Source organism: Acanthaster planci, linkage group LG08 (assembly GCF_054643075.1).
Source record: "Acanthaster planci isolate LZ-2023a linkage group LG08, COTS_SCS, whole genome shotgun sequence".
NCBI classification, from domain to species: Eukaryota; Metazoa; Echinodermata; class Asteroidea; order Valvatida; family Acanthasteridae; genus Acanthaster; species Acanthaster planci.
This window is the reverse complement of record NC_141784.1, coordinates 11,670,860-11,697,108: the sequence shown is the minus strand read 5'-3', so window position 1 is coordinate 11,697,108 and position 26,249 is coordinate 11,670,860. Positions and strand designations below refer to the sequence as shown.

Genomic DNA, 26,249 nt, shown 5'->3' with positions numbered 1-26,249 from the left:
GGCTGCCCTGGGCTGGCTCAAGTTCCACAACAAGCATCTCAAATTGATACCATGAACATGATGAAACTGGAATGGAATGGAAAGGTCAACCTCTGATAGCCTGCTAGCAAAGGACTACCTGCTGTTGAGATTTGAAAGGCTGTTTGTCCCTGACACTGGCACTTGGACTCTGTGCACACAAGTCTACTGTGTAAGAAAATTGCACATGAACCCTATTGACAAGCCATATAAAAGCTACCATGTACATGTACTGTACATTGGTGGTACTAAGCTAAGAGGTACACAATATACATGTACATGTAACACAGTCATGGTCCATTTTTGTTGGTCATGGAGACTAACCGTATACTCCTTCACACATTAACTGGACCCTACTGATGAAGATGTGCTGGTGTCAATCACTCCTCCATGTATAGAGTCAATGATTTTCTGTTTCAAAAATGGGTATATTCCATTTCGCCAAATCCTGAATTCCGCTTCAGAAATTCAAATTCCGTTTCATACATGTACCTTCGTAAGCATGAAATAGGAGAGTTGTAAAGTTTAAAACGATGGTGTATGCATGGAAACCATTTGCCCAACCACATTGAAAGATAAAAAATAACAACAATATTGTTTGGAAATATTCTGCAATGTTTCAAACTTTTTTATAATTTCTGTATTGAAAATAAAAAAACCAGACAATAAATACTGCACACCCATCCCTTGATTTCCCACCGCCGCGCGATCACCAAAAAGTTGCTACAAATAATCAATGGACAATTCATGTGCCACTGCTTGTGTATGAAATCAGATTACATACACATGTATGTACATGTACAGTGAAGTCACAGAGTAGGTCGTGCATGTAATAGTCGTTGATCAAAATATGTTAATGTTGGACATCGACCCACCATTTTATTTGGCAGATGTGCGACAAAATTCAGAAAGTTAACATTAAATCTGAGCCTTAAAATATATGTTTGTGACTGAAAACTCCACTTTCTATTGAACACTTCCGAGGACCCATTCAGCTATGGTACACCAAGTCTATTAGGTTTTGTTTAATTCAAGAAATATGTAATTAGTCTTCCGTTAAGCTGCCGCAGTTTTGTCGTTTTGCCATGCGATACTAACCTTGTCTTAAGGCACGGATTCACAGACTAAATTCTCTACGTGTGCAGTAGTCATATGTGTGAGTAAGAACTTGTTTACGCCTTAATTTCATTGCTAGTACGGTACGCGAGTGAACGGCCAATGTGTGTACATACACAATGTACCGTACCGCGCCGCAGCGCTGTGCCAGCTGCCGGTGCACGCATGGGGCCCACACATGCCATAGCGCTTACAAGTATCGGTACTGGCGCGGTGAGGACGACCCAATCATGTGGCAGAGTGGTGCAATTTAGCATGTTTCCAGCGTGTTTCCTTCATGAAATGCAAACATTTGAAAAGGGTTTGGTAGGCATTTATTTTTTAGTACTTGGCAGAAAGTTTTCTTTACTTTTTAAGCCATTCTTAGAGGGAAGTTTTACAAGTATTGATTCCGTTTCAAGTAGTGGATTCCATTTCAAAGTGTTGATTCTGCGAATTCTGTCCGTTTTCTGCAATCGCGGAAAATCATTTGCTCTACATGTATACATGTCTGGATGGAAACCTTTGTTTTGATTTCTTTTATATGAAAAAGAATATATAATACCAGCACATCTTCGTTAGTCACAGAAATGCACAGACTGTTGCCAAACAGGTATGATACGTGTACTTATATCCAAAATGGACACATTCCTTTTTTTTCACAGGAATTTTTGTCTTCATAGAATTCCACCGTACGGTACATGTACATGTACGATGTATGCATTATATGTTCATGTACATGTACCATCTGCTATGCAGTGTAATGATTAATCTATCAATAATAATGCTGCATATGTACGTGTACATCGTACACGGAGAAATGGCTGCCAGATATTTACCGGTAGTTACGGGAGCCATTTTACAATAACATCATCACAATGGGGGCAAGGGTCTAAGTGCAAGAGGCCCCACTGCAGTGAGTGAAATTGTACTGACGCCATCGTAAGCGGACGTGCACGAGCACAATGTGTAATTTTGCTTTGATTGGTTCTTAATGTTGACCAAAAAAAAAGCATACTGTATGTTGATTATGCTTGTGCGTGCGTACCATTGGGAGGCTGAAACATTTTCAGCACAATAATACAGTGCATGTACATTTGTATTTGTACCTTTGAGATGAATTGTAAGTGAAAAGTGCAGCCACCTGGACTTGCTGTTCCGTTATGTCAGGTGTGCGTGAGCATCATGGTGTAGTTTGATGGTTGGGCCTGTAAGGCTCCCTGTTTCAGCCTTTGGTCTTTAAAGGGGGAATTGAGGAACACTTCAGTGTACAAAGATTTGTCAATGGATGACGAGGGAAATAACACTTCACCGGTTCCCGATGTGGAATCAGAGACAGAGAGGCAAGTGTCACCGGTACTGTGCAGTGAAATCATCACATTGCATTTTCACTAGTCCTCTTTTTGAAGTGGTTGTTAATCATTCTTTGCAGCGTGAAATATTCGCATGAAATGTTTTGGTGGCACCATAAGTGGATCTAGACAAGTGCTACATGGTAAGCAACAAGAAGAATAATTGGATATGAAGTGCAAGTAAACTTGTGAATTTCCTCAGAGGCTTCTGGAAAGTACTAAGCTTACACATGAATTAAAAAAAAATTGTCATGCACCTGATGGCCTTCCCCAAGTACCGGTATCTTTTGTCAAGCTACATGTACATGTATGTGGACTTGTGCTTAATCAATTGTGCAAGTTTCAAGGTACAATTCCCTCACCCTCAGCTTCCGAAGAATTCTCTCCCAACCAATTCATCTGAACTCCCACAACTTTTGTTTGCATTCCGATTGCATGAATAACTGCGGGCGGTCGATTTTAGCCCTTTTCACACGAAATTGGCAGTGGCATAGGACGCATTTTTATTCTCCTCCCCCTGCCCCCCCCAGGATGTGGCCTTGATCTGTGCACTTGAAATAATGACAAATAATGTGCAGAAATGATGATGTTGTTATGGTGAAAAATGTTCCAGGAATGTTCAGTGACATATGGTGATTGATGAAGACACACGGTACATGTACATTGCATGCGTTGTGGTAGGGTTTGTATTTGGTGAATGTACAATGTAGGCCTGCATTGTACAACTGTACATATCCACATGTGCTCTTTATTGTCCATGTACACAAATGTGATGAAAAGGTCCAAATGCAGGCTTTCGTTTGGCAAAATTTGCCAGAGAAATGGTTCGTTTTTTGCCCCTTGAGATGTGGCTTTGATCCGTGTACCCAGCAGCTAGAGAGAATAATACCGTATGTTCAAATAATTTTGTTGCCGGAGAAAATCATCCCAGGAATGTTCAGTGATATTTTGTGGTACGTGTATATCATGAAAACAAAGGGGCCTAAACATTGCATATCAGAATACGTATGAATAGACCTCTCTCATTTTGCCTACAACTTGTATGGGCAGCCAAAGTATGCAGAAATTTCATTTTTTGTTTTGTTTCGATTTTCCCTTAAATTCGTTCAAAATGCACATTGGTCCCACAAGTTTTAAACAGGGGTGTATTTTCATTTGGTACCGTAATTCAGTAGTACATGTACATGTATGTGTATTATTATCTGGTGTTCTCAGATAGCTGCAAGGGATTTTTAAACTCTTTGTGAATTACCGGTATTTTGTATCGATGGCCAACCATTAGTATAGCTTTAGCAGCCACTTGTACAGGTTGGAAAAACATGACTGTGACATCAGAAGAACAGGCCATACATGTATTTACATATGTGTTGATAAGGTCCAAAAAGTTTTCTTTCATTCAACAAGTGGCATCAGTATAAGCACACATTGATTTTCTCTGTCTAGAGATTTCCTGTTTTTCTTTGGCCCAGAGAAGCTGAGAGGACACAGGAACTCTTATTTTGGGTATGCTTTGGCCCTTCCTCGCCTGAGCATTTATTGCAACCACAACTTGAGATAACAAATGCAAAATGTTATAGATTTACAGATATTGCCATGGAGCCCTAGAATCACCTTGAATCACGCACGTGTAAAGACAACAATATAGTTATTAGTTCAGTACAAAGTGCTAACATCATAGCACCACTATCACAAAAGAACTCCTCTCCGTAGCATCATGGGCAAGAGACGCCTTAATGCATAAGAACAGGCAAGAAATGCTGGATTTTGTGACGCATGTGTAATGGGCAAGAGATGCCGAGATTCTGTATCACATAGATAATGGGCAAGAGATGCCGAACCTTTAACTGGTGGCCAGTAACCGAGGGACTGTGTGTGCGGCAAGTCACCAGTAAGTTTGTCCCGCCCCAACCCCTGGGGCCGTGGGGGAGGGGAGACCACCCCGCAGCTGGGGTTTTTAGGCCCAAGACAGGTCATGGCTGTGGTCAACTGCCAAAGGCTTGTCTCTGCTAGGAAAAGTGGCCTCTAGTTCTGCACATCCAGGCCTATCAGAGAGACTGAGCACCCCCTCCCCCACTATTATCCCGAATGCCCAAAATACTGCTCCTGAAGGGAGTCCTGTGGGTGTCTGTATTCCCACTGATTGAGCAGCAACGATGAGCGGCCGGAAGAAGCCCTGATACCACCCCCAGGACCGGCCCCGGCATTTTTCCCGCCAGTGCATGCAAGTAAAGAAAGTGGGACATGCCTTCATTGTGGGGGCTGGGTTTTTAACTTCTAGCTGTATATGCTTGGCAATGAAGGAGAAGTGCGGCGAGCGCGCCAAAATCCCAGCCAATGTGACGTATGGAACGTCTGATTGGCTGGGGTAGCTACCATGCTGGGAAGGAGCCAAATGCAGCACGCATAGCACATTGCAGATCCGCAGATATTATGAATGTTCTCACCCCCCTGGGCCAAAGGGGGTTCCCTGGAGACAGGCTCCTGGGAACCGTTTTATGTCTCGTTATGCATGATTTTTGAGATGTCAAGTTTCAGTGATTGCTAAGCTGACTAAAATTGAAAAACAAAAACCTCGAAAAATAATTTCAGTTCTTGTGGCAATGTCATTTTGTAAAATCCAAGCTCCCTAGGGTGTGTGGAAAGTTGTCTTTAAATCTGAGGATTTCGGCCTGTACTTCGTCTTACATATGTGCATGAATGATTTCATTTTCCTCTTTCTTTTTCTGTGCTCAGGAGTGTCCAGCCTCAGATGCGGTCGTCACCGGGGATGCCCCACCAGCAGGAGCAGAGACTGCCGCCCGGTCCACAGTACGGCCAACAACACAGCCAGACACTGCCACCTTCATCAGCTGGCTATTACAATCCGGTAATTTCAAAACGAACATAGCTGTTGAAGTTTTGGCCGTCTTGGCTGGAATCAAAAAAGGACCTATCCTGTCTGTTAGTGGGTTTTACGGAGCTCATTTTTCTCTGCAGTCACTTTGTGTTAGCTTTGTTCATGTACATCTGGTGCCCCTCCTTTTTTAGCTCAGTGCTTAGAAAATTGCTCATTAAATTTGAATATGTACCAAAATAAGATCATAACAGAAGCTACATGTAATACTGGCATCGGGTCTTTGATTGATAAGCAAATGCATCGCAAAATGTTTGCGGTGGATTATTGATTAAGAGTAATGAATTGGCCCATTCTCAGCATGGCCAAGACCAGAAAATATACCTTTTCATACATTCACGATACACAGTAGCAAATAACCACAACTATTGTTACACCTAGGTTTGGGTGGTCAGGCTATTGAAATGCGACCTTTTGATATAATGGTGCACTTCCTCTTGTACACAATGTACATTGTGTAACTTGTTCTCAGAAACATGGACAGCACTGCTTGCCCCAAAGGCTTTTTGAAATCAAATTGATCAAATCAAAATTAATCACTTACAAGGTCAGGTCATGTCTAGTTTATTAATTTCTCCTTATTTCACGTTTGCATACCTGGATTTGTGTGTACGCAGGGCACATACTGGTACTACTATAGCTTTGTACACAGAATTGCATGTTCACGTATGTAGAAATAGAATTCACATTGAGGATAATGCTTACAATTAATTTTTTTTTGTTAATTGGGGCTGGGAAATTGGGAGAAGATTTTTGCTATACATCCATTTCCTGTGGAGTATCTTTGGCATCCTTCTTTTCCAAATATACCAGTATAAAGCCTTGCCATCGTTGTAGCGTGCATGACCTCAAGGCAGTGGCCTACAGTATGCTCAATGCTACAATTTTGCTGTTTCATGCAGATCCAAATACGCATTTGTGTGAACGTAATACTTGTCCCTTGAGCCAATAGTGCTGTGCATCCATAAAGTGTTATAGTGCAAATACAGGGTGGCGTCTGGACGCTCCCAAAATGATAAGCTGGAGCAAAGTTCACTTGTTCCAAAACAGAAATGAGATGCAAGCAACAATCAAAAGAGAGATTTTTTGCGCATGACTGTGCTGTAGTGCATCTTTAAACTACATAGGCACATGATAGTGAGTGGTTCTGCCTACAAGTACCCAGTGTGTCTGTCTCAAAACAAGAAGAGGGTTTGTGAAAGATGAATGTCTGGTGCTTTGATGCATTTTTGGTGGAGAAAAGATCAGGTTTTTTTTGGTAGCACTGTTGCAAGAAAGTTGAAAAAGCAAACATAATCATTGTGGTTTTGTGAGTGTTTATTTGCACCAGTTTTTCCCACAGTTTGTATTCAGAGTTTTTCTAGTTCTGTCCTTACACTTAGTTTTTTGTTTATTTCCCTGTATATTATGGAAATGGCAGATACACATTGCTGCACAGGTACTGAGGTATATGGTACATTGTACTTACATGTACCGGTACATGCACCATACTAGTAACTACTTGTACATGTATGCACTCACACGTACATGTATAAATACAGATGTACATGTATGCATGCAAAATGAAATGGCTTAACCATCATTTTTGTCCAGTGTTCCCAAGCACCTTGTGATTACCAGCAAATGTAAGACTGTTGATGCTGAAGATTACATAATGATTGGAGCAAAATTGAACAGGTGGAATTAAGATTCTGTTTCGACTTACTGGTACATGAACATGTAGGTTGTAATGTACCTGTGCATGTACGTGCAGGGGACAGTATGACACAGGTTTTGCTTGGAATCATTTGAAAATATTTCCCATTGTAGCATGGATCAGTGTTGCATGCAGTCAGTCAATTCATTAGTCAAGAAAATGTCACTAAAAAAGTGACTGATGTCAAAATAAACTAATGGGAAATGCACATACTGTAGATGTACTTTCAAATTCACTGTGAGGCTTTGGTCTTGCAGTCTTCTACATGTATTGAGTTTGAGTAAATTTCCTTTGTGTTCACTTTTGTATGGAATTGATTGACAGCATATGAAAAAGACAATTATAACACTCATTTAAGACAATAATTTGATGGCTGAATAATATTTGCGTGCATCACATTAGAATCAATACACCAATTACATGTACATGTATACGTACATGCCATTAAAAGTTGTTGTGTCAGCACAGTTGTTCCTATAAGTAAGGTACCACACAGACCCTGGAAGACAGTAGCATAGTTAGCATTTTGGCAGAAATAGTGGAGATGAATTTAAATGCACATTTGACCAGAGAAACGTACCCGGTAGTGGTCTCACTTCGTCTAGGGTGCAGTGTGAACCTACACGTTTTTCACAAACTTTTCAGTATATTGTTGCACCGTAGTGTACATGAGTGTACCAGGTCATGTACAGCTACCGGTACATGCCCATGTACATGTACTTCTGCAAACAAAAAAGGCAATTGTGCCTGACCTGAAAAATTAAGCATAAAATGTTTATTGTTAGTGCTGATGCTGACTAGCACATGTACAGTGTACATTGTGTACATGTGTACATTTGTTGTGCATAATATGCACCTGTCCAGGACAGTGTATCTACTGTACATGTACATGTACATATTTGTTTGTGACAGGATCACATGTACATGTATGGGTACATGTACAGTACATAAAGTACATCATAATAGTGCTTATGCATGGATAAATGTTTGGGAATTCCTTTATGTGGATTGGATTATGCCTCATTAATGTGTATGCTCAATCATGTGGATCCTCTGCTGTGATGCATAATTTCCACAAACTCAAGTGCTTCTTTGAGGGGGGAGAGGAGGTTGCCAAGGCAACATTCCGCACATTGTTTGGTGAATTTTCACAGAAACAAGGGGGAGTTTTCAAAGTATTGCTCGTGAGTAGCCTACTCATTGTCAGATCAGGCACACCCTCTGATTGAGTTAGAGTCACTACTGAAGTCAGTTTACCCTGCAGACAGGTTGGAAATACATGTACGTGTACATGTACATGTAAGCCCCCTTTACTAGGTGTTAGGAAACAGGCTCAAGTGTACCCATGTACATGTCGTACATGTAGGCCTACATTGTAGCAAATTATTAAAGTACATGTACATGTGTATGTCACCACAGCTTGACGTGCGTGTACTTTGTACTGGTACAAGGCATGCTGATACTAATGAAGTCTAAAATATTGTTTGGATGCATGTACAGCGTACATGTACATGCTGTTTTTCATGGTGATTCACTCAGTGTACATCAGGGTACATGTGTACTGTGTGCATTTGTTAGTGGTAATCCTCAACAAATTCGGAGAAAACTGTAGCCACACGGTAATTTGATGGAAGGCAAATAATTTGGATTTCATTGCAGAAAAATGCCGGTACATGTAGCTGGTGATGCCATGAGAACACAAACATCACACACCTTGCATGTACCAGTATATTCTACAGTATTTGTTGGACTTGTACAGAGCATCCATGTAATATTATTAAGGCAGCAGGAGACATACACATGTACATGCACATACATGTACTATACATGTACATGTATGTACATGTATATGGACCGTGTACAACTGTCTTTTACCTGTACTTCAAGTCTTTATCCTGCCATTGTGCCTTGAAGCCTGATACCCTCATTTCTCTCCTGGTCTTTGGCAAGTGCACATTGCATCTGCACACATTGTGAAAAGATTCAAAAGAAGCCTTGCAGCACACTGTACCTGTTGACTCAGCGTCCCTTTTGTGCCGAAATGTTTTCAACCTTGTCTGCAAGACGCCTGGTGGTTTTTCATATTCTAATGAGGTACAGCTAGCACAAGTTTATGGCAGCTTCTCTGTGCTTGTGTGATATCTGTATTCTCCCTCAGTCCACCGTCATGAGCCTTGGTGAAGAAGTACATGTAAGTTCAGTTTCAGGCTTTTAAAACTGCATGCTGCACGAACATGGTACCAGAACTTATGCATGTATGGTACATGTACTGGTTTAGATTTTGAAATATGGGACTCTCTTTTGCATTGATACAAACTATGGTAAATGTAGCACATGTTTTTACATAGCTGGGGTAGGCGTAACTGAGGCCTGTACATGGAGGTCGAATAATGATATCCAAAGACCACATGTACTTCGTCTACATGTATGGTACATGCACACTGTACATATATGTGCCGGTACATCGTACCTACATGTATTGTGTGCAGTAGACTGCGAGGACCGATTGCAGGACAATAATGTTTACATGTGTACCAGTATTTGTGTTCCAAAGGATACACGTAAATGTACAAGTGAAGTGTATGTGGGCACTTCATTATTGAATTGTTATGTATGTTTTCCTAGGTGCTGTGCATAAGCTCAATATGGTGCCTTTCTGCATTAGCACCGTACATGTACACGATGCACTGGTATATTTATTGTAGGCCTACCGTACATGTAAGGAGTACGTGTACATGTATGGACATGATCATGTTGAGGCAACTCTGTTTGGTGTAACAAATGTCTGGCAGAAAACAGATCTTGTTAATGTGGCTTTGAGAGAAAAAACATTTTGTGGCAAATTGGTTGCCATTTGTATCACTTCTATAGAAATCGGTAGCCCAAATTGCATGTTTGACTTGGGCCAGATTTTTACAGATCTAACTGAAAGTTAACGTGCCGATTTTTTTCCAGATTGTTACCAGTATTATGCATGGACAGCTGCATGTACACAAATTATGGAGTTCAGTAGGAGTTCCATGGAATTTATTGAAACAGACAGATGCGTGTACAGTACCAACAAACTTGACCATCTACGTGTATGGGAATTACCAGAAATAAATCCTAACCCCTGTATGCCTCCCTGCTGAGCACCACCCATGCAAGAAAAAAATGCATTCAGCCTCAGTCCTCCCAAATCCTCTAAATTTCTTAAATATGTGCCTTTGAAGGTCGCCCGCTGCCTCAATACTTCAAAATCCTCCGGCAATTCCTGTTATTACGTTGAGATAGTGTAAATCATACCAGTATCTTGGAGCATTATGGAGGATTTCATATAATATAATGTACATGTGTTGGCATGAATTTATGCATGGCTGAGCTTTAGCAACACAAGATCTAACCTAGAACCTCGAAACAGTGTAGGGGACATCCTTCACAATAAACCACACTTTTTTGCCATTCTTCCTCAATCTCTCAAAATCCTCCAAAACCACCCAGAGGACTTTGGAGGATTGGGGAGGGTTAGGGTTCAGAAATAATCAGATCAAGTGTATCCTACTGTTGGGACTTTCTTATCCAGCACTTCTTTGAACAGGCATAGCTGCGCTTCGGAGTTTGGGCTACATAGTCACCCGAGGAGCCATCAGAGGCGCTCATACCATCATTACTATTTTTTTTTTAATCTCTCTATTCAACTGGGGGAGACGTCGTCATCGTTTCGATGGACATCCATTACTAACTTACATAGTATGCTCATTAAAAACAGTAATGATAGGTTTCTTAAAAAAAAGTGCCCAAATTGGAGATACCGATATTCCAGTTTTCCTGAGCCGCTTAGATGCGCATAAATGCCCTGTATGCACACATGAACCATTTCTAATAGTTTTAAGGACCCACATGCAGTATACAGTACATGTACTTACTGTATTACTTGTACAGACAAAGTTATTTTCATGTATGGGTACACATACAGTACATGTACATGTACAGTACATGAGACTTAAAAAGGTGTTTTAACTCTGTCCCAGTGTCTGACTGAACTGGAGGAACATCAGCTGATGGGCCAAGGTTATGCCTCGAATCATTTGTAGGCTGGTTTGACAGATTTGCGATTCATTGACCTGACCTGGGGGGGGGTGACCCAGTCAGTTGACTCCCTTCTGGATGGCAAGCCTCAAAGTGCCCTTGGCATTGTGTGTTGTGAGATCCATAAATCATCCCTCCTTTCTGGAACAGACAATACCCCAAGCTTCCCCTCTTTTCAGACCTTTGTCAGGGGGAAGCCTTGGTCCCTGGAATATTTTTTGGGGAAGGAGGGTGGGAGGGAAGGGGATATTTAGTTGTCTGTACATTAATAGACCAAGAAATATTAAACTTTGGGGTGTAATCAGACCAAAGTTCAACATTTCTACCAAGTGCCTGAAACACCGGAACACTAGTGTGTATTAATCGATAGATCCCAGGCATACCATTTATGTAGCTCTTGCTTTTTTGTGACTTCTTTCTTTCTTTGCTGATTTATTGCAATGACTTTAGTGAAAATTTGTTACATGATAAATTGTAGTATGGTGAATTGCTTAGTAAGCTGCATTTACAGAAACAAGTCAGGCTGTGGCCGAAAGGATAAATCCTACATGTTAGACAATTTTTTCAGAAAGCAGTTGAAATCGAACACATCCTGTACACCTGTACATGTGCAATCTATTATGTACAAATTGCAACATGGCATTTTTTTTTGTATTCTCAAGATATTGTGTGTTTGTATTGACAGCAATTTACAATGACATTTCAAATAGACTTCATGTGCATGTAGTAAGATGAGAGGACAGTTTTACTCTGTCTTACTGGTAGAGTACATGTAACCATTACATATGTCACTCTTTGAATTTAAAGCAGCCCTGAAGACATTCTTGTTTCCCGGTTAAGCTCTTCAGACCTGCGTAAATGTTTTGTATCTATATTTGCTAGGACCTTTTCATTAACTGTCATATTGTTTTTGATGCATACATGTGTATTTTGTTTTGTAAAAGTGTTATGCACCTCGAGCGTCACTTGTGACGGATTTGGCGCATTATAAGTTCTCATTGTTATTATTATTACATTTACCCGAACCAGATGTTTTCCAAAGGAATAAGCACTTTCATTTGCAATCATTTGTGTTTCTTGCTACGGTTTGTTTCAGAGTCACTTCCAATCATTTATCATCTCATATTTACCTTTTATTCTACTTGTATTTCTAGCCAAGTGAACCTACGTATGAATGGCATCGTGGAAATGTCCAGCTTGAAAAGGTGAGTAATCCAAGTGTTATTTTTTTTTTCATTTGATCTTTTTCTTGAATTATGTAGCTATTGAGTTGGCATTTGGAATTCGAGGAGAATCCTAGAATTTGAATGAATTACTTCATGCTTTGAATGTGTTATCTACAAGAACAGAAAAACAGAACTAAAGAGGGCGTGTTTTTTTGGGTACTATACTGCGTACACGCAGAATGCATGCAGGAACCTGCTTGGAAAACTGACTACCACCTGTCTTTCTTTTGCTGCACTTCAACTCAGGGCGGGTAGCATACCAGTAGCTGCAATGAACTGTTCTTAGACACAGTTCTGCTGCATTGTTATACTCGTCTTTAACGAAGGGAAAATATTTGACATCCTTATTAGGTTACTGTAAATGCATTGAAAAGTAAATGTTAAATATTTCAATCGTCCATGGTTTCCTGGACAATTGAGGGTGCTGTTGCTGTGATGTCTTCCAGGGAAGATTGGTCCATTGCATAGGTTTTTCTGTTCAAATTGTGAACCCAGAAGTTAGTCACTAAAACATTTCTGAGAAATGATTAATTGCTTGTTTATTTCTATATATTTACATTACATAAATCACCAAAGATGAGAGTATTTAGGCTGGAAAAGTCTTTTAAAAAACACATGTAAGACTTTAAGATTGAGGTTTTCTTCCTAAAATTACATCGCAGTTTTGTACGACTATGGAAAACTCATTAGCATAAAAAGCCTTTGAAATAATGAAACGAGTTGAAAATAAGATGAACTGAGACACAAAGGTGTATTTTTTTTAAATCCATAGCAGATCTGTAAAAAAATATATCAGTGAATGTTGAACGAGCTGTATTTCTCTTCTTTTCCTTCAAATTTGATACCAGAGATTTTGTTTAAAACATCCATGACTTAGTTGTTAATGACCTGACTGATTGTGCCAGTGTCCTTCCTACATTGTATGCACAGTGAACTCCTGACATGGTGGAAGCCCATTGAAAACAACATGTATGGGTGACTTGGGCCCTACAGTAATAAATCATGTAAAATTGGGTAATGAATTTTTTTTTGGGGGGGGGTAGGGTTTTTCTTTGACTCCCTATGGGATAATTGAGATGACAAGCAATTGCACAGTTCACCCTCCTTCTTCCATCGTTTTATTGAACCGTTTTTCCCCTTCTGTTCGCAGAGGCCAAACTGTGGTTTTGGTCTGGCCGTCATTGGCGGCATCGACAAACCCACAGCAACTGGAGAAACCTCCATCATAGTGTCGGACATCCTGCCCAATGGCCCTGCCGATGGCAAACTAAAGTGAGTATAATCTCCCTCCCTTATAGTCTTTGGCAGTTTTAACATGCAAATCACCTGTCATTCAACATGGCCCTGTCAGTAAAACATTCCAGATTGAGTAGATGCATAGTAACTTAAATCTTGTCAGTATTACAGGATATAGCCTGGTTCAGATGCCCATGGATGTAATCAAACAAAAACCCACTTGCTGTGGTTTTGCACATGGGTTTACATAACCATGGGCGTATGGCACACTTGCTTCCACCTTGGATACCATGATCCCCGGTGGCATACTAGAAGTTGCGGACTCCATCACCACTGCTGACAGTTGTTCACTGTATCAGCACAAGTGATCAACAGGATCAGAAAGTTGCGAAAAGGGACTGAATTTTTTTCCAACCAGTCACCATCAAAGAGTGACATGTCGGTCAACCAGATCAAATTCCTGTGGAGGTTTCATACTCAACCTTTTCCAGGGGGACTATGCTTAGTACATGTACTTCAGAAAGCTGATGTTTATGGGCTGGAGGTAGGGCTTAAAAGATGGTTGCAATGTGGATGCATTTGTGTGTCGCTCAAACATTAGAGATCTTGAATATTATTTTGGATTATGGTCTGTTGATATCAGATTGTTTGATAATCAATATATCAGATGTCAAGTACATGTACCCAGTATGTCATAGATCTTTAAAAACTCCATATCGTATGTAAAGTAACTCTCCTTTATTCCAAACTGGATAGCTTGAAACTCAGTTTATCTCAAAAGTCACATTTCATTCCCATTAAGAGAAAAGGATATTAAAGCTCATGAATACCTCCATAAAGTTTTTCATGAGTCATTACTCCGTAGCACACTTCTTACTTTCACGCTGGGATACAGTGTGCGCATAGCACACTACCATTGTGATTAGACAAGTTGCAAGATCAGGCCTGTAATTGTAAGATTACCTGATTGCTATCTCTCACCCAATTGTAGCCCACGCACGAACAGTCCAATCACTGGCTCTTTGGAGTTGCCGTGTGACGGCACTGGAGCCCTGGCTTTTGCATTAGCCCAGTTATTGTTGCTGGCCTAGATGTAGGTCATGGTGGGTGTAGTGCAGTGCATGCTGTACTCATGCATATGGTGCAAAATGTTAAGAATTAAGAATAACATACATGTACTTGTACTAAACACAATTCAACTTGTTTAAATTATTATGTTTCCATTAATGATGAAACAACTTTAAGATCGATATAAAAATTTGGAAAATTGTATTTTTACCCGAAATCTACTTGTACATTAATAACAACAAGTGGAAGAAAAATGCGTCCATTCTGATGGTTTTCTGGGCAGTGGAGTCCATGAATTCCAGTAGGCGGCAAATGTCATAACCATGTGGACTCAAACTTGAGATACATGTATATTTTGTCAGTTATCAGTCTTGTTTTTGATATTTTCAATATCATTCCAATAGCAGGATTCTAGATATTTTGATATGATTAAAACTTTGAGATTGCCAATATTCATTTTGATGGTGATAAGTGACGGCCACTAATCGAGCAGTATTGATACATCGGCGGGCCCTATTTGGGAGAGGGTTGAAAAGAAAGCATTGTCCTGTTACTCTAAAAAACAAAAAGGATGGAAAGAATTCCAAATTGGGTCAAGGAGTTGATACTTGTAAATCAAATCAAGCTGTATCAGCTTTATGAGGTGGTACCTGTGGGGAAAACTGGGGTTTTCTTACTCATATCCTTAAAGACCGTGGCGGAATGTTCCGCCACCACCGATTCATGTCAAAAGTTATCTATTTATACATTTAAGTGGAATTTATTGTCATCTTTTGGTCCCTTGGTACAGTAGGTAGTATTCCCATAGGCACTGTTGGTTGGATGCAAAGGGTTTTGATTTTGTATTTAGGATATTTGAACTATACTGGACATTCTGGAAGCACATCTTGAGAAGGGTTACTAGTAATGCATGTACTCTTGTCTATGTTGGACTCAGTCTGTGTGGGACATGTGCAAGCATGCATGTGTATATTAAAGTACAGTGGAACACCGCTATACTGAACATTCGGCTGTACCGAACATCGTCCTTGAGTCCCAATATTTTGTGCACAAAATCTACCGAACGCTATGCACTTGCTGTTTGTAATTCCGAAACGTCGACTTGATAAAACAGTCGGGTTTTTTTATGTTGGAGGGTGACAAGTGGCTGCCATTTCCCAAGCATTAGAAGGGAAAGTCACTAGTTGTTGAAGAGTTAATTGTAATTAACTAGTTGAGAAACTGGGTACATTGGTCCGCACTTGTTCAAAGTCATCTTCTACTAGTGACGGCCAGGGCACGCACAGGAAAGCTGCCAATGGTATTGAATGGACGCTGGTTTTGCGAGTCCGCGTGATCGGGTGCGGAAGAAAACCACACGCGCACCGTGGCATTGCACTAACATTAGTCTAAAGAGGGCGCCACTGATACACAAGCCACCGAGATTCGCCACAGAATGCATCAGAGATCGATCCTGAGTGGTAGCTTCACGACTTTTAGGATAAACTTGAAAACAATTTTGTAACTTAGGCTTTACAAAATACAAAAATCATCAACAGATACATTTTTAGAAACCTTAAATGTGAATGCAACGGCAAAACATCACGAAAACAATGGACCATGGTATCACAAGAGGGTGCACTTCAGTTGGAAAAGAGAGGGCACTATTCAACTTGGCAACGAAACGCTTGGCAGTTAATTTCGCTATACTGAAAGACCGCTGTGCCGAACATTTAGCATGGACCCCCGGCGTGTTCGTTATAGCAGTGTTCCAATGCACTGGTATTTGACAGGTGAAGGTGGTGTTCTTAAAGAGGCAGAAAAGTTGAAAACGAGGTCCTCATCAATTAGCTATTTATGTGTTAGCAGAATGCCATGTATACCTTTTCTCAGTTTTGTTTTCAAAACAGGTGGGTCCCAAAGATTGTTAAGGGGTAAATTGAAGTGTATGTGCAGAGTAGAGAATATGGAAGTGTCTACAGTCACCAGCTGTCATCTTGTCCATAGTGGTCCTGTTTATTGAACACAACTGCAAAGCCAATCCTAACCTGGCTGTCAGTGTCAGGACAGGTGTTGGCTTTGCCAAGGAGGCAGAATTTATATTGTAGGGGTACCTGCTGAATGTTACATGCTCATGTCAACACTTGGAGGGGTCAGTGTCCCATCCTTCATATCTAGGGGACCTTTGTTTATACCCCCCCCAAAAAATCGCACATTTTTGTTCTCTCCTTTTTCGTTTTTTTACTTTCCTGTGTCACTGATGGTGGGTTAATGTAATAATGGTTGCGGGATTTGTTTTTATTTTCCGATTTTTTTTTTTCAACACAGGAAAAATGACAGAGTACTGAGGGTCAATGGAATCAACATGGAGAACGTGGACCATGGTGTGGCAGTGGGAGCATTACGGAGTGCTGGCAGCTATGTGGACATTGTGAGTACCCCATTCCACCCGACCTCCCACTCCACTGAGTCCTTACACTTTTGCCCAACCACAGCCCTCAGTAACCTTTCCTTTTTACACCTCTCCACCATCACCTCTCCAAAATGTCAACTGGCCAGGCTAACCCACTGATGACCTAGGAGCTGTCATAATTGCACTTTCCTACATGTTTAGTGTCAAACTTTGAGTTTCAATCCTTCAATTTCCCCCTCCCCACATCTGTTGATAAAGGGATCGAGATTCCGGTTTGGCAAAATAAGCATGCATTAGATTGTTTGTGGCATGGAGGGCAGTGTGGTAACACTTCAGTAGGCATGGAGGGTAGTGTGGTAACACTTCAGTAAAGTGCCTTTCAGTTGTGTTTAGCAAATTAGTCCACGTACACTTAAGGTGATTTGGAAATTCTTGAATCAGTCAAATTCTTGTTGGTCCTTTCTGATTGAGTGCTAAAATGTTGCAGATATGTGCATTTAGAGTGCTGGAATGGTTTCTACAACTTGTCAGTGATGCAGTTAGATATGTGCTGCTGTATTTTTAATAACCAAAAAAACACAACAAAGTGCATGTGAAGAACATCGAAATCCATCCATATGCAATGTGGCAAATCACCGAGGTTATCCTGTCTGCGGCTTAATGTTTATATGGTGTGTATGCAGTCTAGAGGTCTGTTCATTTTTATGTATGTGTTGGCATGTAGGAATATCAGGGAATTGTATGTTTGAACAGCTGCATATTTATATGGCCAGCCAGTGGTAGACACATGCATATGGGTAGAACTGTAACCTGAGCTTGGTGAATACACAGATCCATGCTTGAAAGAAAAAAAGATGCTGATTGTTAATATCAGTACACTTCACTTGCTATGGGTGTGCACCAAATATTGTATTTTGGTTCTGTTGTATCATTCTTTCCTTCACGGTTAATTAACCCTAACCCTCCTCAGTCCTCCAACAGGTGAAGGATTGAGGAGGGTTAGGGTTACACTCATGCATTTGCATGGAACAGCTCTTTTGTGAAAATGCATTTATACAAATCAACTGATTGAAAAGAAGAAAAAAAGACCTTTCACAAGCACACATAAGCATGCATGTGCTTTCCATTGTAACAAACACAGCGGGCCAGCAAGATGATCTGATGTTGGGAGATTCATGTTATCAGGTTGGCATTTTGATGGGTCAATTTTGCATTCCACAGCAAACTTCCCACATACCATAGCGGTACCAGGATGGAGTTGATGAATCCTTCGTGCAGGACAATGTACATGGAAAGTCTCATTTTCATTGCCCTTGGGTGTCTAAGTCTGCTGTACCTAGACATACTTTGCCTGAGAATGAGGCCAGTATAATGGTCCAGGAATTTAATTTAAAGGGTCTACCTGTATGCTTTTTGTTGTTTTTTTAAAACCAGATATATACCTTGAAATGCGTCTTGTATTCAATTTTTGTGTTACTGGTACCATATGAAGGGTTAGCCTATACGTGGAAAGTGAACCGTGTCCTTCCTGACCAACACTCAGCAACAACACCCTCAGCCGTCCTGAGAAGTATATACACTTGACTCACAGAGGATGTGAAATAGTTTACATAGAAGAATGCATGTGTTGGAAAGATGTATCACTTTGAACCTGGTGAACCCTGAAAACAGTGAACTAAATACACATGCATGGACATATATAATATGCATGTAGACATACATTTATTATACAAGTCTTTTCTGTATCTCTCCGTGTACATGTAGGACTTTCGACGGAGGGTGCAGACCTTCCAGCCCATTTCCAAAGCACAGACCCTGCCAGCCTACGCCCAGCCCAGCTTCACCCAGCCGGACTACGGCACGCCGGGCGGCCAGTCGGCCGCCTCCACCAGCCAGTCCTACTACACGCCCCCAACCACCCACCGCTCCCGATCCCAGCCGCCGGGCCCACGTTCGGGCTCGCAGCTCTCCCTGACGTCCTCGCAGAATGGCCGCGCCCGGGAGACGGTGGTCCTGAGCAAGACCCGCAACGAGGGCTTCGGCATGCAGCTGGGATGGAAGTTGTATGTGCAGGGGCTGAGCGAGTACGGAGTGGCATCCAACCAGGGGCTGCACAAAGGGGACACCATCGTGAAGGTAAGGAGTTGCTCCTACCTGTAGGACCTAAATGGAACACTCAAAATAAGTTTGCTGTTCGAAGCAGATGGGTAGAGTTAATATGTCACAGATGATGAGATTCCCTCTTCAACAAACCCCTGTTTGCTGTGCATGAGACTTTGAAAAGGTCACAGAGAAGTCAATAACTGTACTTGCCGTGATCAAGTAGTTGATTGAGATTTGCCAATTTGTGATCATATTGAACTGATACCCTTTTTATTTTGTACCATATTTCATATTTCCATAAAACCTTGTCCCCACAGTACAATGTTGTGAGATCCATTTATGTGATTTGTTCAGAGTCTCAAAAAAACCCATGTTTGCTTATTTCTTTGCCTTGTGTTTGCTTATTAGTGTGTTCTTCAAAAGTCCAAAGAAATGTACCCGAAATGTAGATGTCCCTCAATGCCTGAAATTTAAATCTTGGAGTGGAAAAAACTATTTCTGAATTGAAAAAAAGGGACAGTAAGCACTGATCTGAAACATTCATGTCTCCAGATAAATAACTACCCGGTGGAAACCCTGAGTTTGGCCGACGCCAAGCGCATCATCCAGACCTCCGGAAACACACTGAACCTGGAGATCATCCGGGAGCCCCAGACCCCGACCTTCTCCACGCCCAACTACATCTCACGCAGTTCGGATCGCCTGGACCGCCTGTCCATCGGCCAGGGTGGCGAGGGAGGAGGCTACATCCAGCAGCAGCAGCAGCAGGTCCAACAGAGTCAGCCCCAGCAGCAACAGGAAGGGTGGGAGCTGCCGCCCATGCTCCGGAATGAGGCACCCAGCTACGACCAGGATGATGGTGACCCCTTGGGAGGTGCCCTGCCCCCACGACCGCCTCTCCCAGCTGCGGAGCGTCGAGGAGGTATGCGCTCACCTGGACTGTTCTTGTACTTGTGGTATTGTATTCTCACCGGGCTGATGATGATATATGGCTAAGGCACAGTGCAGCAGATGTAATGGAAAGATTCTTCAAGCCTCGAAAATCTCTGTAATGCACTTAAATCACAGGATATGAAAATCTGTCAAGCCAAGCGTGGAGTTATTGTACAGTTTAAGTGGAGTGCCTAGCTTTTGAAGACACCTTTTGCCAGCCATTGCTGATAACTGTCACATATATGTAGGGGCAACAGGCCCCTATAGACTATGCACTGATGAAGGCACACTTTGTTTCCAGGCGCACTTTCCCATGGAGCCAGTGGAGCCCACAGTCCACTGAGTACCATAGGAAACACTCCTAAACAAAGTATGGCAGTATCAGGTACAGAGGTCTGTGTTGTATAGTAGCAGACACCTGCTGTCAGAATAATCCCCTGAAAGGTCTAGAAGCTGTATGCTCCCATTGGTCCATATTCACAGCTGTACAGTCTTCCTAGTCCAATAAACTCCAACCCTCCCATATCCTTCAGAATCCACCAAAAGGTTTTTTGTAAGATATTACAGTGTAAAAGAAGGTTGAGCCCAGCCACAGTTACTTCATGGAAGGCTTGATGTCCCCTTGAAAGTTGAAAGCAGAGAATTGCACCTGTAATTGTAATGAAGTTTAGAGAATTGCAGAACACTCCAAACAAGAAAGTAGAGTTCTCCTTTCCATAAAACTGTATGGAAAAAGGGGTTTGCACCATATCAACTTTTGTATGTAAGCTTTGTTGTAGAAAGTGCATCTAGTTTGGAATTTTGTTGGGATGGCAACTGTTGTGGGGTTTGACTTCCACCACAGTCACAAGTGAGTCAGTTACGATGTATTTTATGGTTGTTGATTTCAGAGAAATTTGAGCTGCCACCACCCAGGCCCCCAAGCCCGGGCAAGCAGGAATTCATGGGGTGAGTAGATCCAACCCTACATTTAGCTTTTCTGTTTGATTATGACGTAGACTTTAAAGTCAGTCTTCAAGTCCCTTTTCAGCTTTTTGGGGGGGTTATTTTAGAACTGACTTGGCCCTCCACACAGTATGGCTTTTATTTTTGTTTCTTTATCGTCCAAAATTGTGACCTGTCACCACAAAATGAGCTGAAAGTTGGAATTTTCAAAAATTGAGATATTGGTATTTTTTAATTCAGTAGAAAAAAAGAGCTTTCCTATGGTACATATACATGTACATTTCACACATAGGGTAAAAATATAGGTTGACAATGTGACATTATTCAGACAGCTTTGAGTCTTTGTTTCTGACATTGTTTTAACATTTCGGATGAGGCAGGAGTAATGCCATCGTCAAAATTGCTAAAGAAAATAATGTTTTTTAAATATCTGATGCTACTTAAAGTTCGGAATTTAATGGAAGACGGGTTACTCTATCCAAATATCACAGAACCACCAAATTGGCTCCCTCCCCTTTAATTTTTGACTTTGAACTCTCATAATGGGAAGAGTGAGATGCAACTTTATGCTCATTTTGTTGTGACGGGTCACAATTCAATTTCTTTAAGGTAGTTAAAGGGAACTATGCAGCGTGGGGCTTTTTGAGCACTAACAATGAAAACATGTGTTGGACATTTTTATGTTTGGTTCATAACGGTTGAATCTGGGAAAGTCTGCGTGGTCTTCTGTAGAGGATATCCATTACACCTGCACGTGTCTGTACCTTTCAGAAGCTTCTTATTCACTTCACAGTTCCACGCATACACTAACACACAAAGACACACTCAATTGGTTGCTGTGGAGGTTCAGTAAAACCACATGTAGTTGGAGGAGCTGTCCAAAGGGTGATGGTTCGAAACCTTTGTCATTCATTTTTAAATAGATTTTTCCCTGTGTGTTCCAAGCTACGATTGATGAACTTGTACGTGTAGATGCATTATCCACAGCATTTATATCCACTAGTATGCAAGTTTTTTGGTACCGGTACATACATAGTCCCATACATGTATACCTGTATCTACATGTAACTATTAACCTTTGCATGCACAGGCCTTGTTGATGGCTTCAGTATTTCCATCATAACTATATGCATGTGCTTTTGAGTATTCGTAGCAGTCTAAACACTTGAGACCACTTTATTCACGAGCACAATTTGGAGCTTCTTTTGACGGGTACTATTACCTTGATGTCCCTCGTGCAGTTGCCCGAAGTACCTAGATACGTACTTGTAGTCTAGTTGAAATTCATGTCCTACTGACTGCATGAATGCACAGCTTGCTGTGAACTTTAATACATGTGCATGCATGTAAAATGACAACCTTTGATATTTTCCAAATCCCCGTTCCTAGATTCACCTGAATAATACACATATATCTATAAGTTTGTGCAAGCCAACTGGAAATATTTTTTATACCGATACTTGAAGTGTTTCAGGAGTTTTTTTCTCTCATCAAAGCTTTGGGAAATATTGGTATTTTTATTGGTATGTGGGTGTGTTTTACATGCGTTAAGCGGGCGCCAAGATTATTTTTGAAGGTCTGGCTACACTTGACTGGTAGCTTTACTGCAAGGGCATTCATTCAAGTTGAGAATATTTAGGAGCAAACAATGTGTTCTTTGCTGGCTTCAGCACCATGCAGAAAATGTGATAAATTCAGGATGACTTGAAACTTTGTGCTTCAAATCTTGAATGGAGGGTGTGGCCCTTACACCATTGTGTAATTGTAACACTATACTCAGTGTTGTCTGAAAGCTCGCGAAAAAACCCACAGGCTTACGAGGTGATGAGTTAACAGATTCTGAGAGAGTTTAGGGTGCATAAAGTAAATTTATTGTCATCTTGTCACTGCAAAAAGGTTGGTACAATTTTCTGTCACAGTGTTCGTTATGATCTTTTTGCATGTAATCAAACACATCCACATGTATCTGTCATGATAATTTTGAGATACATGTATTGTACACAGTTGTTGTTGGACCTACATGCCAGGTCCTCACAAGTTTGTCACAAGTCATTTGCATATAGTGGCAAGTCACAAGCTGTTCAACTGAAGCGTGGCAAATACATTGTGTATTGTATGATTGCTACCTGACACCAGACGAGTGTCTTGACTTGGGTTTGACTTGTGACGGAGTGGTAGTGGACTCTCCTCAACACTGAAATTGTGGCTTAGATTTGTATGCAGCCCTTTTTTGCACTGACCACGGTTTAATCCATCATCACTCTAACTCATGACACACCTCACCGGCATCTTCTCATCAGGCGCTCCACCGCTCTCTAACAACGTCAGCATCGCCCGCCTCCTGCCATGCCCGCGAAGTGTTGCATGTGCATAGACACCCCCATTGAAAAAAAAAAAGTGAATAAGAATGGGGGAAGTCAAAACCTGGCGCATGCATGGTCCGAACTCAATCATTAACCAACTTTACAGACGCTACGAACGAGACTACTGGTAAAGAGCGGGTTTGAGTACTACTCCATCCTGAGTTTGGCTCGGTAACTTCTGTTCCAGGGGTCTGCGTCGCCTGTAGATGAACAGATGTCGTCGCTGATAGGAAGCAAAGGTGTAAAAAAATTGATCCCTTGATAGGTTAGCAATCTAGATCTCAGGCCAGTTTTATGTAAGGTTCACTTGGTGACTTCGAGCACCATTCTACATTTATCTTTGTGTGCATGTATGCACATACAAAGTCAAAAGTCCAAGTAACATTCAAATCAACTCTCTGTAACTTAGTTCATGTACATCCCTTAAGGTCAAAGTTGTACAAGTTTAAGTGTTTTGTGTAGGATAAAGGTCCAAATATTCAATGGAATTCAACGGTCCTCTGGTCTTCTAGCTGTTTGGCAAAACGTGCTGTAGGCCGTAGTCAAACACAGGCTGTGCACTGAGACTGGGAACTAGATATTGAGCATGATGAAGATTAATATTTTCCACTTGTATTACTGTTGTTGACAGAACATAGACAGTGCCAAAGTGTGTGGCCTTGCTGTGTGCTCCAAACTCACAACCTTTGTTTAGATGAGTCTCTTACATAAGTTTTATTAGGGTCTAGTGGTTCTTAGACATACATGTACATAAATCCCAAGCCAGTGTTTGTTGATTCCATCCATGTTATTGAAATCTCCTTGTGTTTGTCATCAAAACCCAGACGTGGTCCCCTAAATAAGATAATGCAGCTCATGTTTGTTCTAAGAAATTCCCCCTTTTGCCAGCATCATCCTAAGTGCAAATTCATTTAGTTTCTCCATTTTTTGTTTATTAAAATAGGTCATGTTTGTAGAAAGCTGTGTGTGGGATTGAATCAAAGTAATACAAATTATCTGTGATTTGTGACTAATTCCCTTGGTGAAAATTCACTAGTGCACATGTACATGTACATATATGCAGTATTGGTCAAAAGAGCATTGTCTGCTGTGTAGGCAAGTTCAGGTTGTATTAGTGATTTGTAAAACGACGACAGTAGTCTTATTTTATCCTTGAATGGCTTTGCATCAGTGGCTTTGCATCAGTGGCTTGCGATAGATCCTCTTAGTTGAATCCTTTTCCAGGGTTTCTCAGTTTTATTTCAATATACACTATGGGTACATGTACATGTAGCTTACGGCTTTTAACCAAAGACTAGGAAATAAATGCTATGTACATTTGGCTTAAATTGTTAATATTAACCAATTATCATTTGATGTACAATATACGTAACAGGGCTTATATCCCTTACTGATTTTGCTGGCAGTGTACATGTACATTTCTAATAAGCATTTCTGTATTTTTTTTGAGAAATAGGAATCAGTGATGTGTATAATTAGTTCTGTCATATTTATAATAATGATGAGAACAGAGATTTTGTTCTCTGTAAAATCCATGCAAACGCAAACTTTAATTTTTAGTTTTGCCAAATGTTTTTTCTAAATTATGTGTTATAATGACTTTTATACAACACCTGCAAAAATCCCTGTCATCTGATTCGTGGATAGCTGATCACATGGCATTTGTACCAACACACAGCACGTGTATGACGCGTATGCGACATGCATGCAGAGTGCAAAAAATGTATACAACAACTGTGAGTTAGAAACGAATAACGAACACTTCCAGATTGATTGCACTGCAGCTTCTAGTGGTAAAATGACAAGCGATCAAGCTCCGCTATTCATAATTCTACAAAATAACCATTAGAACTTATTTTCATAAGTAATGCTGATGCTGCCGACGTAAAAAAAACCAGATAAAATTCTGCCAAACGATTCAATAAGCTTGGAAAATCATATCAAAAAATTAACAGATTCACAACTGGACAACTTCCAGTTGTGAATCCGTTAATTAATCCAGCTGTACTCAGAAAATCAGATGATGGGGATTTATACAGGTGTGGTATAAAACAGAATGAATGTTTCGCATTCGTGCAGTGGTAAGAATAATCACCTCATGCAGTTATTCTTACCATCGCACTCATAAACATTCATAATTTGTATACTGTAATTTTACCTGTATATTACCTCTGTAGGGCTTGTTGGTTAATGACAGATGACGTATTAAACAGTGACTCCACTTCGCTCAATTTCCCGTCCATGAATCACACCCTGAACTTGGTGTGTGTAATTTCAGAATGCTTGAGGTGAAATTTAACAAGAGCAGTAAGATCTTATTTGAGGTTAGTCTATTTAGGTCAAACTGCTTTTCTTTCTAAAAAATTATTGCCTACATTGTACATGCAGTTGTTGCTCGAGTAATTCTCTGAGTTTAGGAAACTGATTTATACTGCTTTCAGATGTTTTCTTTCTTAATTTTTCATTTGTAATCTTCTTCAGAAAATATAAAAACGATAAAATGTAGATTTGCAGGTACATAAAGAATAAAGTCTGAAGTGGTTGTATTTTTAACATAGCCAGTTTTCGTTTACTCATACTAAGAATTTCAAGCCACATGTACTAAATAATGCTACGTAATCAGTTTGTAATATGCTGCCCAACTTACTTTGATATTATTTGGACAAATCATTGACTTGATAATAAATGATTCCTTGATTATGTTGAACCAAGACTCTCTGTTTCAACTTTATTTTGTTCTAGTTACATGTACATGTTCATGTATACGTACCGTACATGTGTCTTCTTTTGGATCATTCAAGTGATGTTGTGAAGATTCTGTTCCAGCCTTGAGTGACTGAGTGACAAGTACAATACACGTA

The 26,249-nt window shown here is 40.7% G+C and overlaps 1 protein-coding gene across 6 annotated transcripts in view; it reads left to right on the top strand.

The window, feature by feature from the left end:
* LOC110984185 (tight junction protein 1-like) overlaps positions 1-26,249 on the top strand; it is a 65,150-nt gene that overhangs the window by 15,239 nt on the left and 23,662 nt on the right. For 4 of the 6 annotated variants that reach the window (XM_022244095.2, XM_022244091.2, XM_022244093.2 and 1 more), the window contains exons 3-9: positions 5,199-5,331; positions 12,277-12,327; positions 13,499-13,620; positions 16,960-17,062; positions 18,809-19,180; positions 19,700-20,069; positions 20,971-21,028. In XM_022244095.2, coding sequence (XP_022099787.2) covers positions 5,199-5,331; positions 12,277-12,327; positions 13,499-13,620; positions 16,960-17,062; positions 18,809-19,180; positions 19,700-20,069; positions 20,971-21,028 — 1,209 coding nt within the window. Of the gene's footprint in view, positions 1-2,200; positions 2,457-5,198; positions 5,332-8,796; positions 9,246-12,276; positions 12,328-13,498; positions 13,621-16,959; positions 17,063-18,808; positions 19,181-19,699; positions 20,070-20,970; positions 21,029-26,249 lie in introns of those variants that run through there. The other 2 variants (XM_022244096.2, XM_022244097.2) reach the window with 2 other exon arrangements.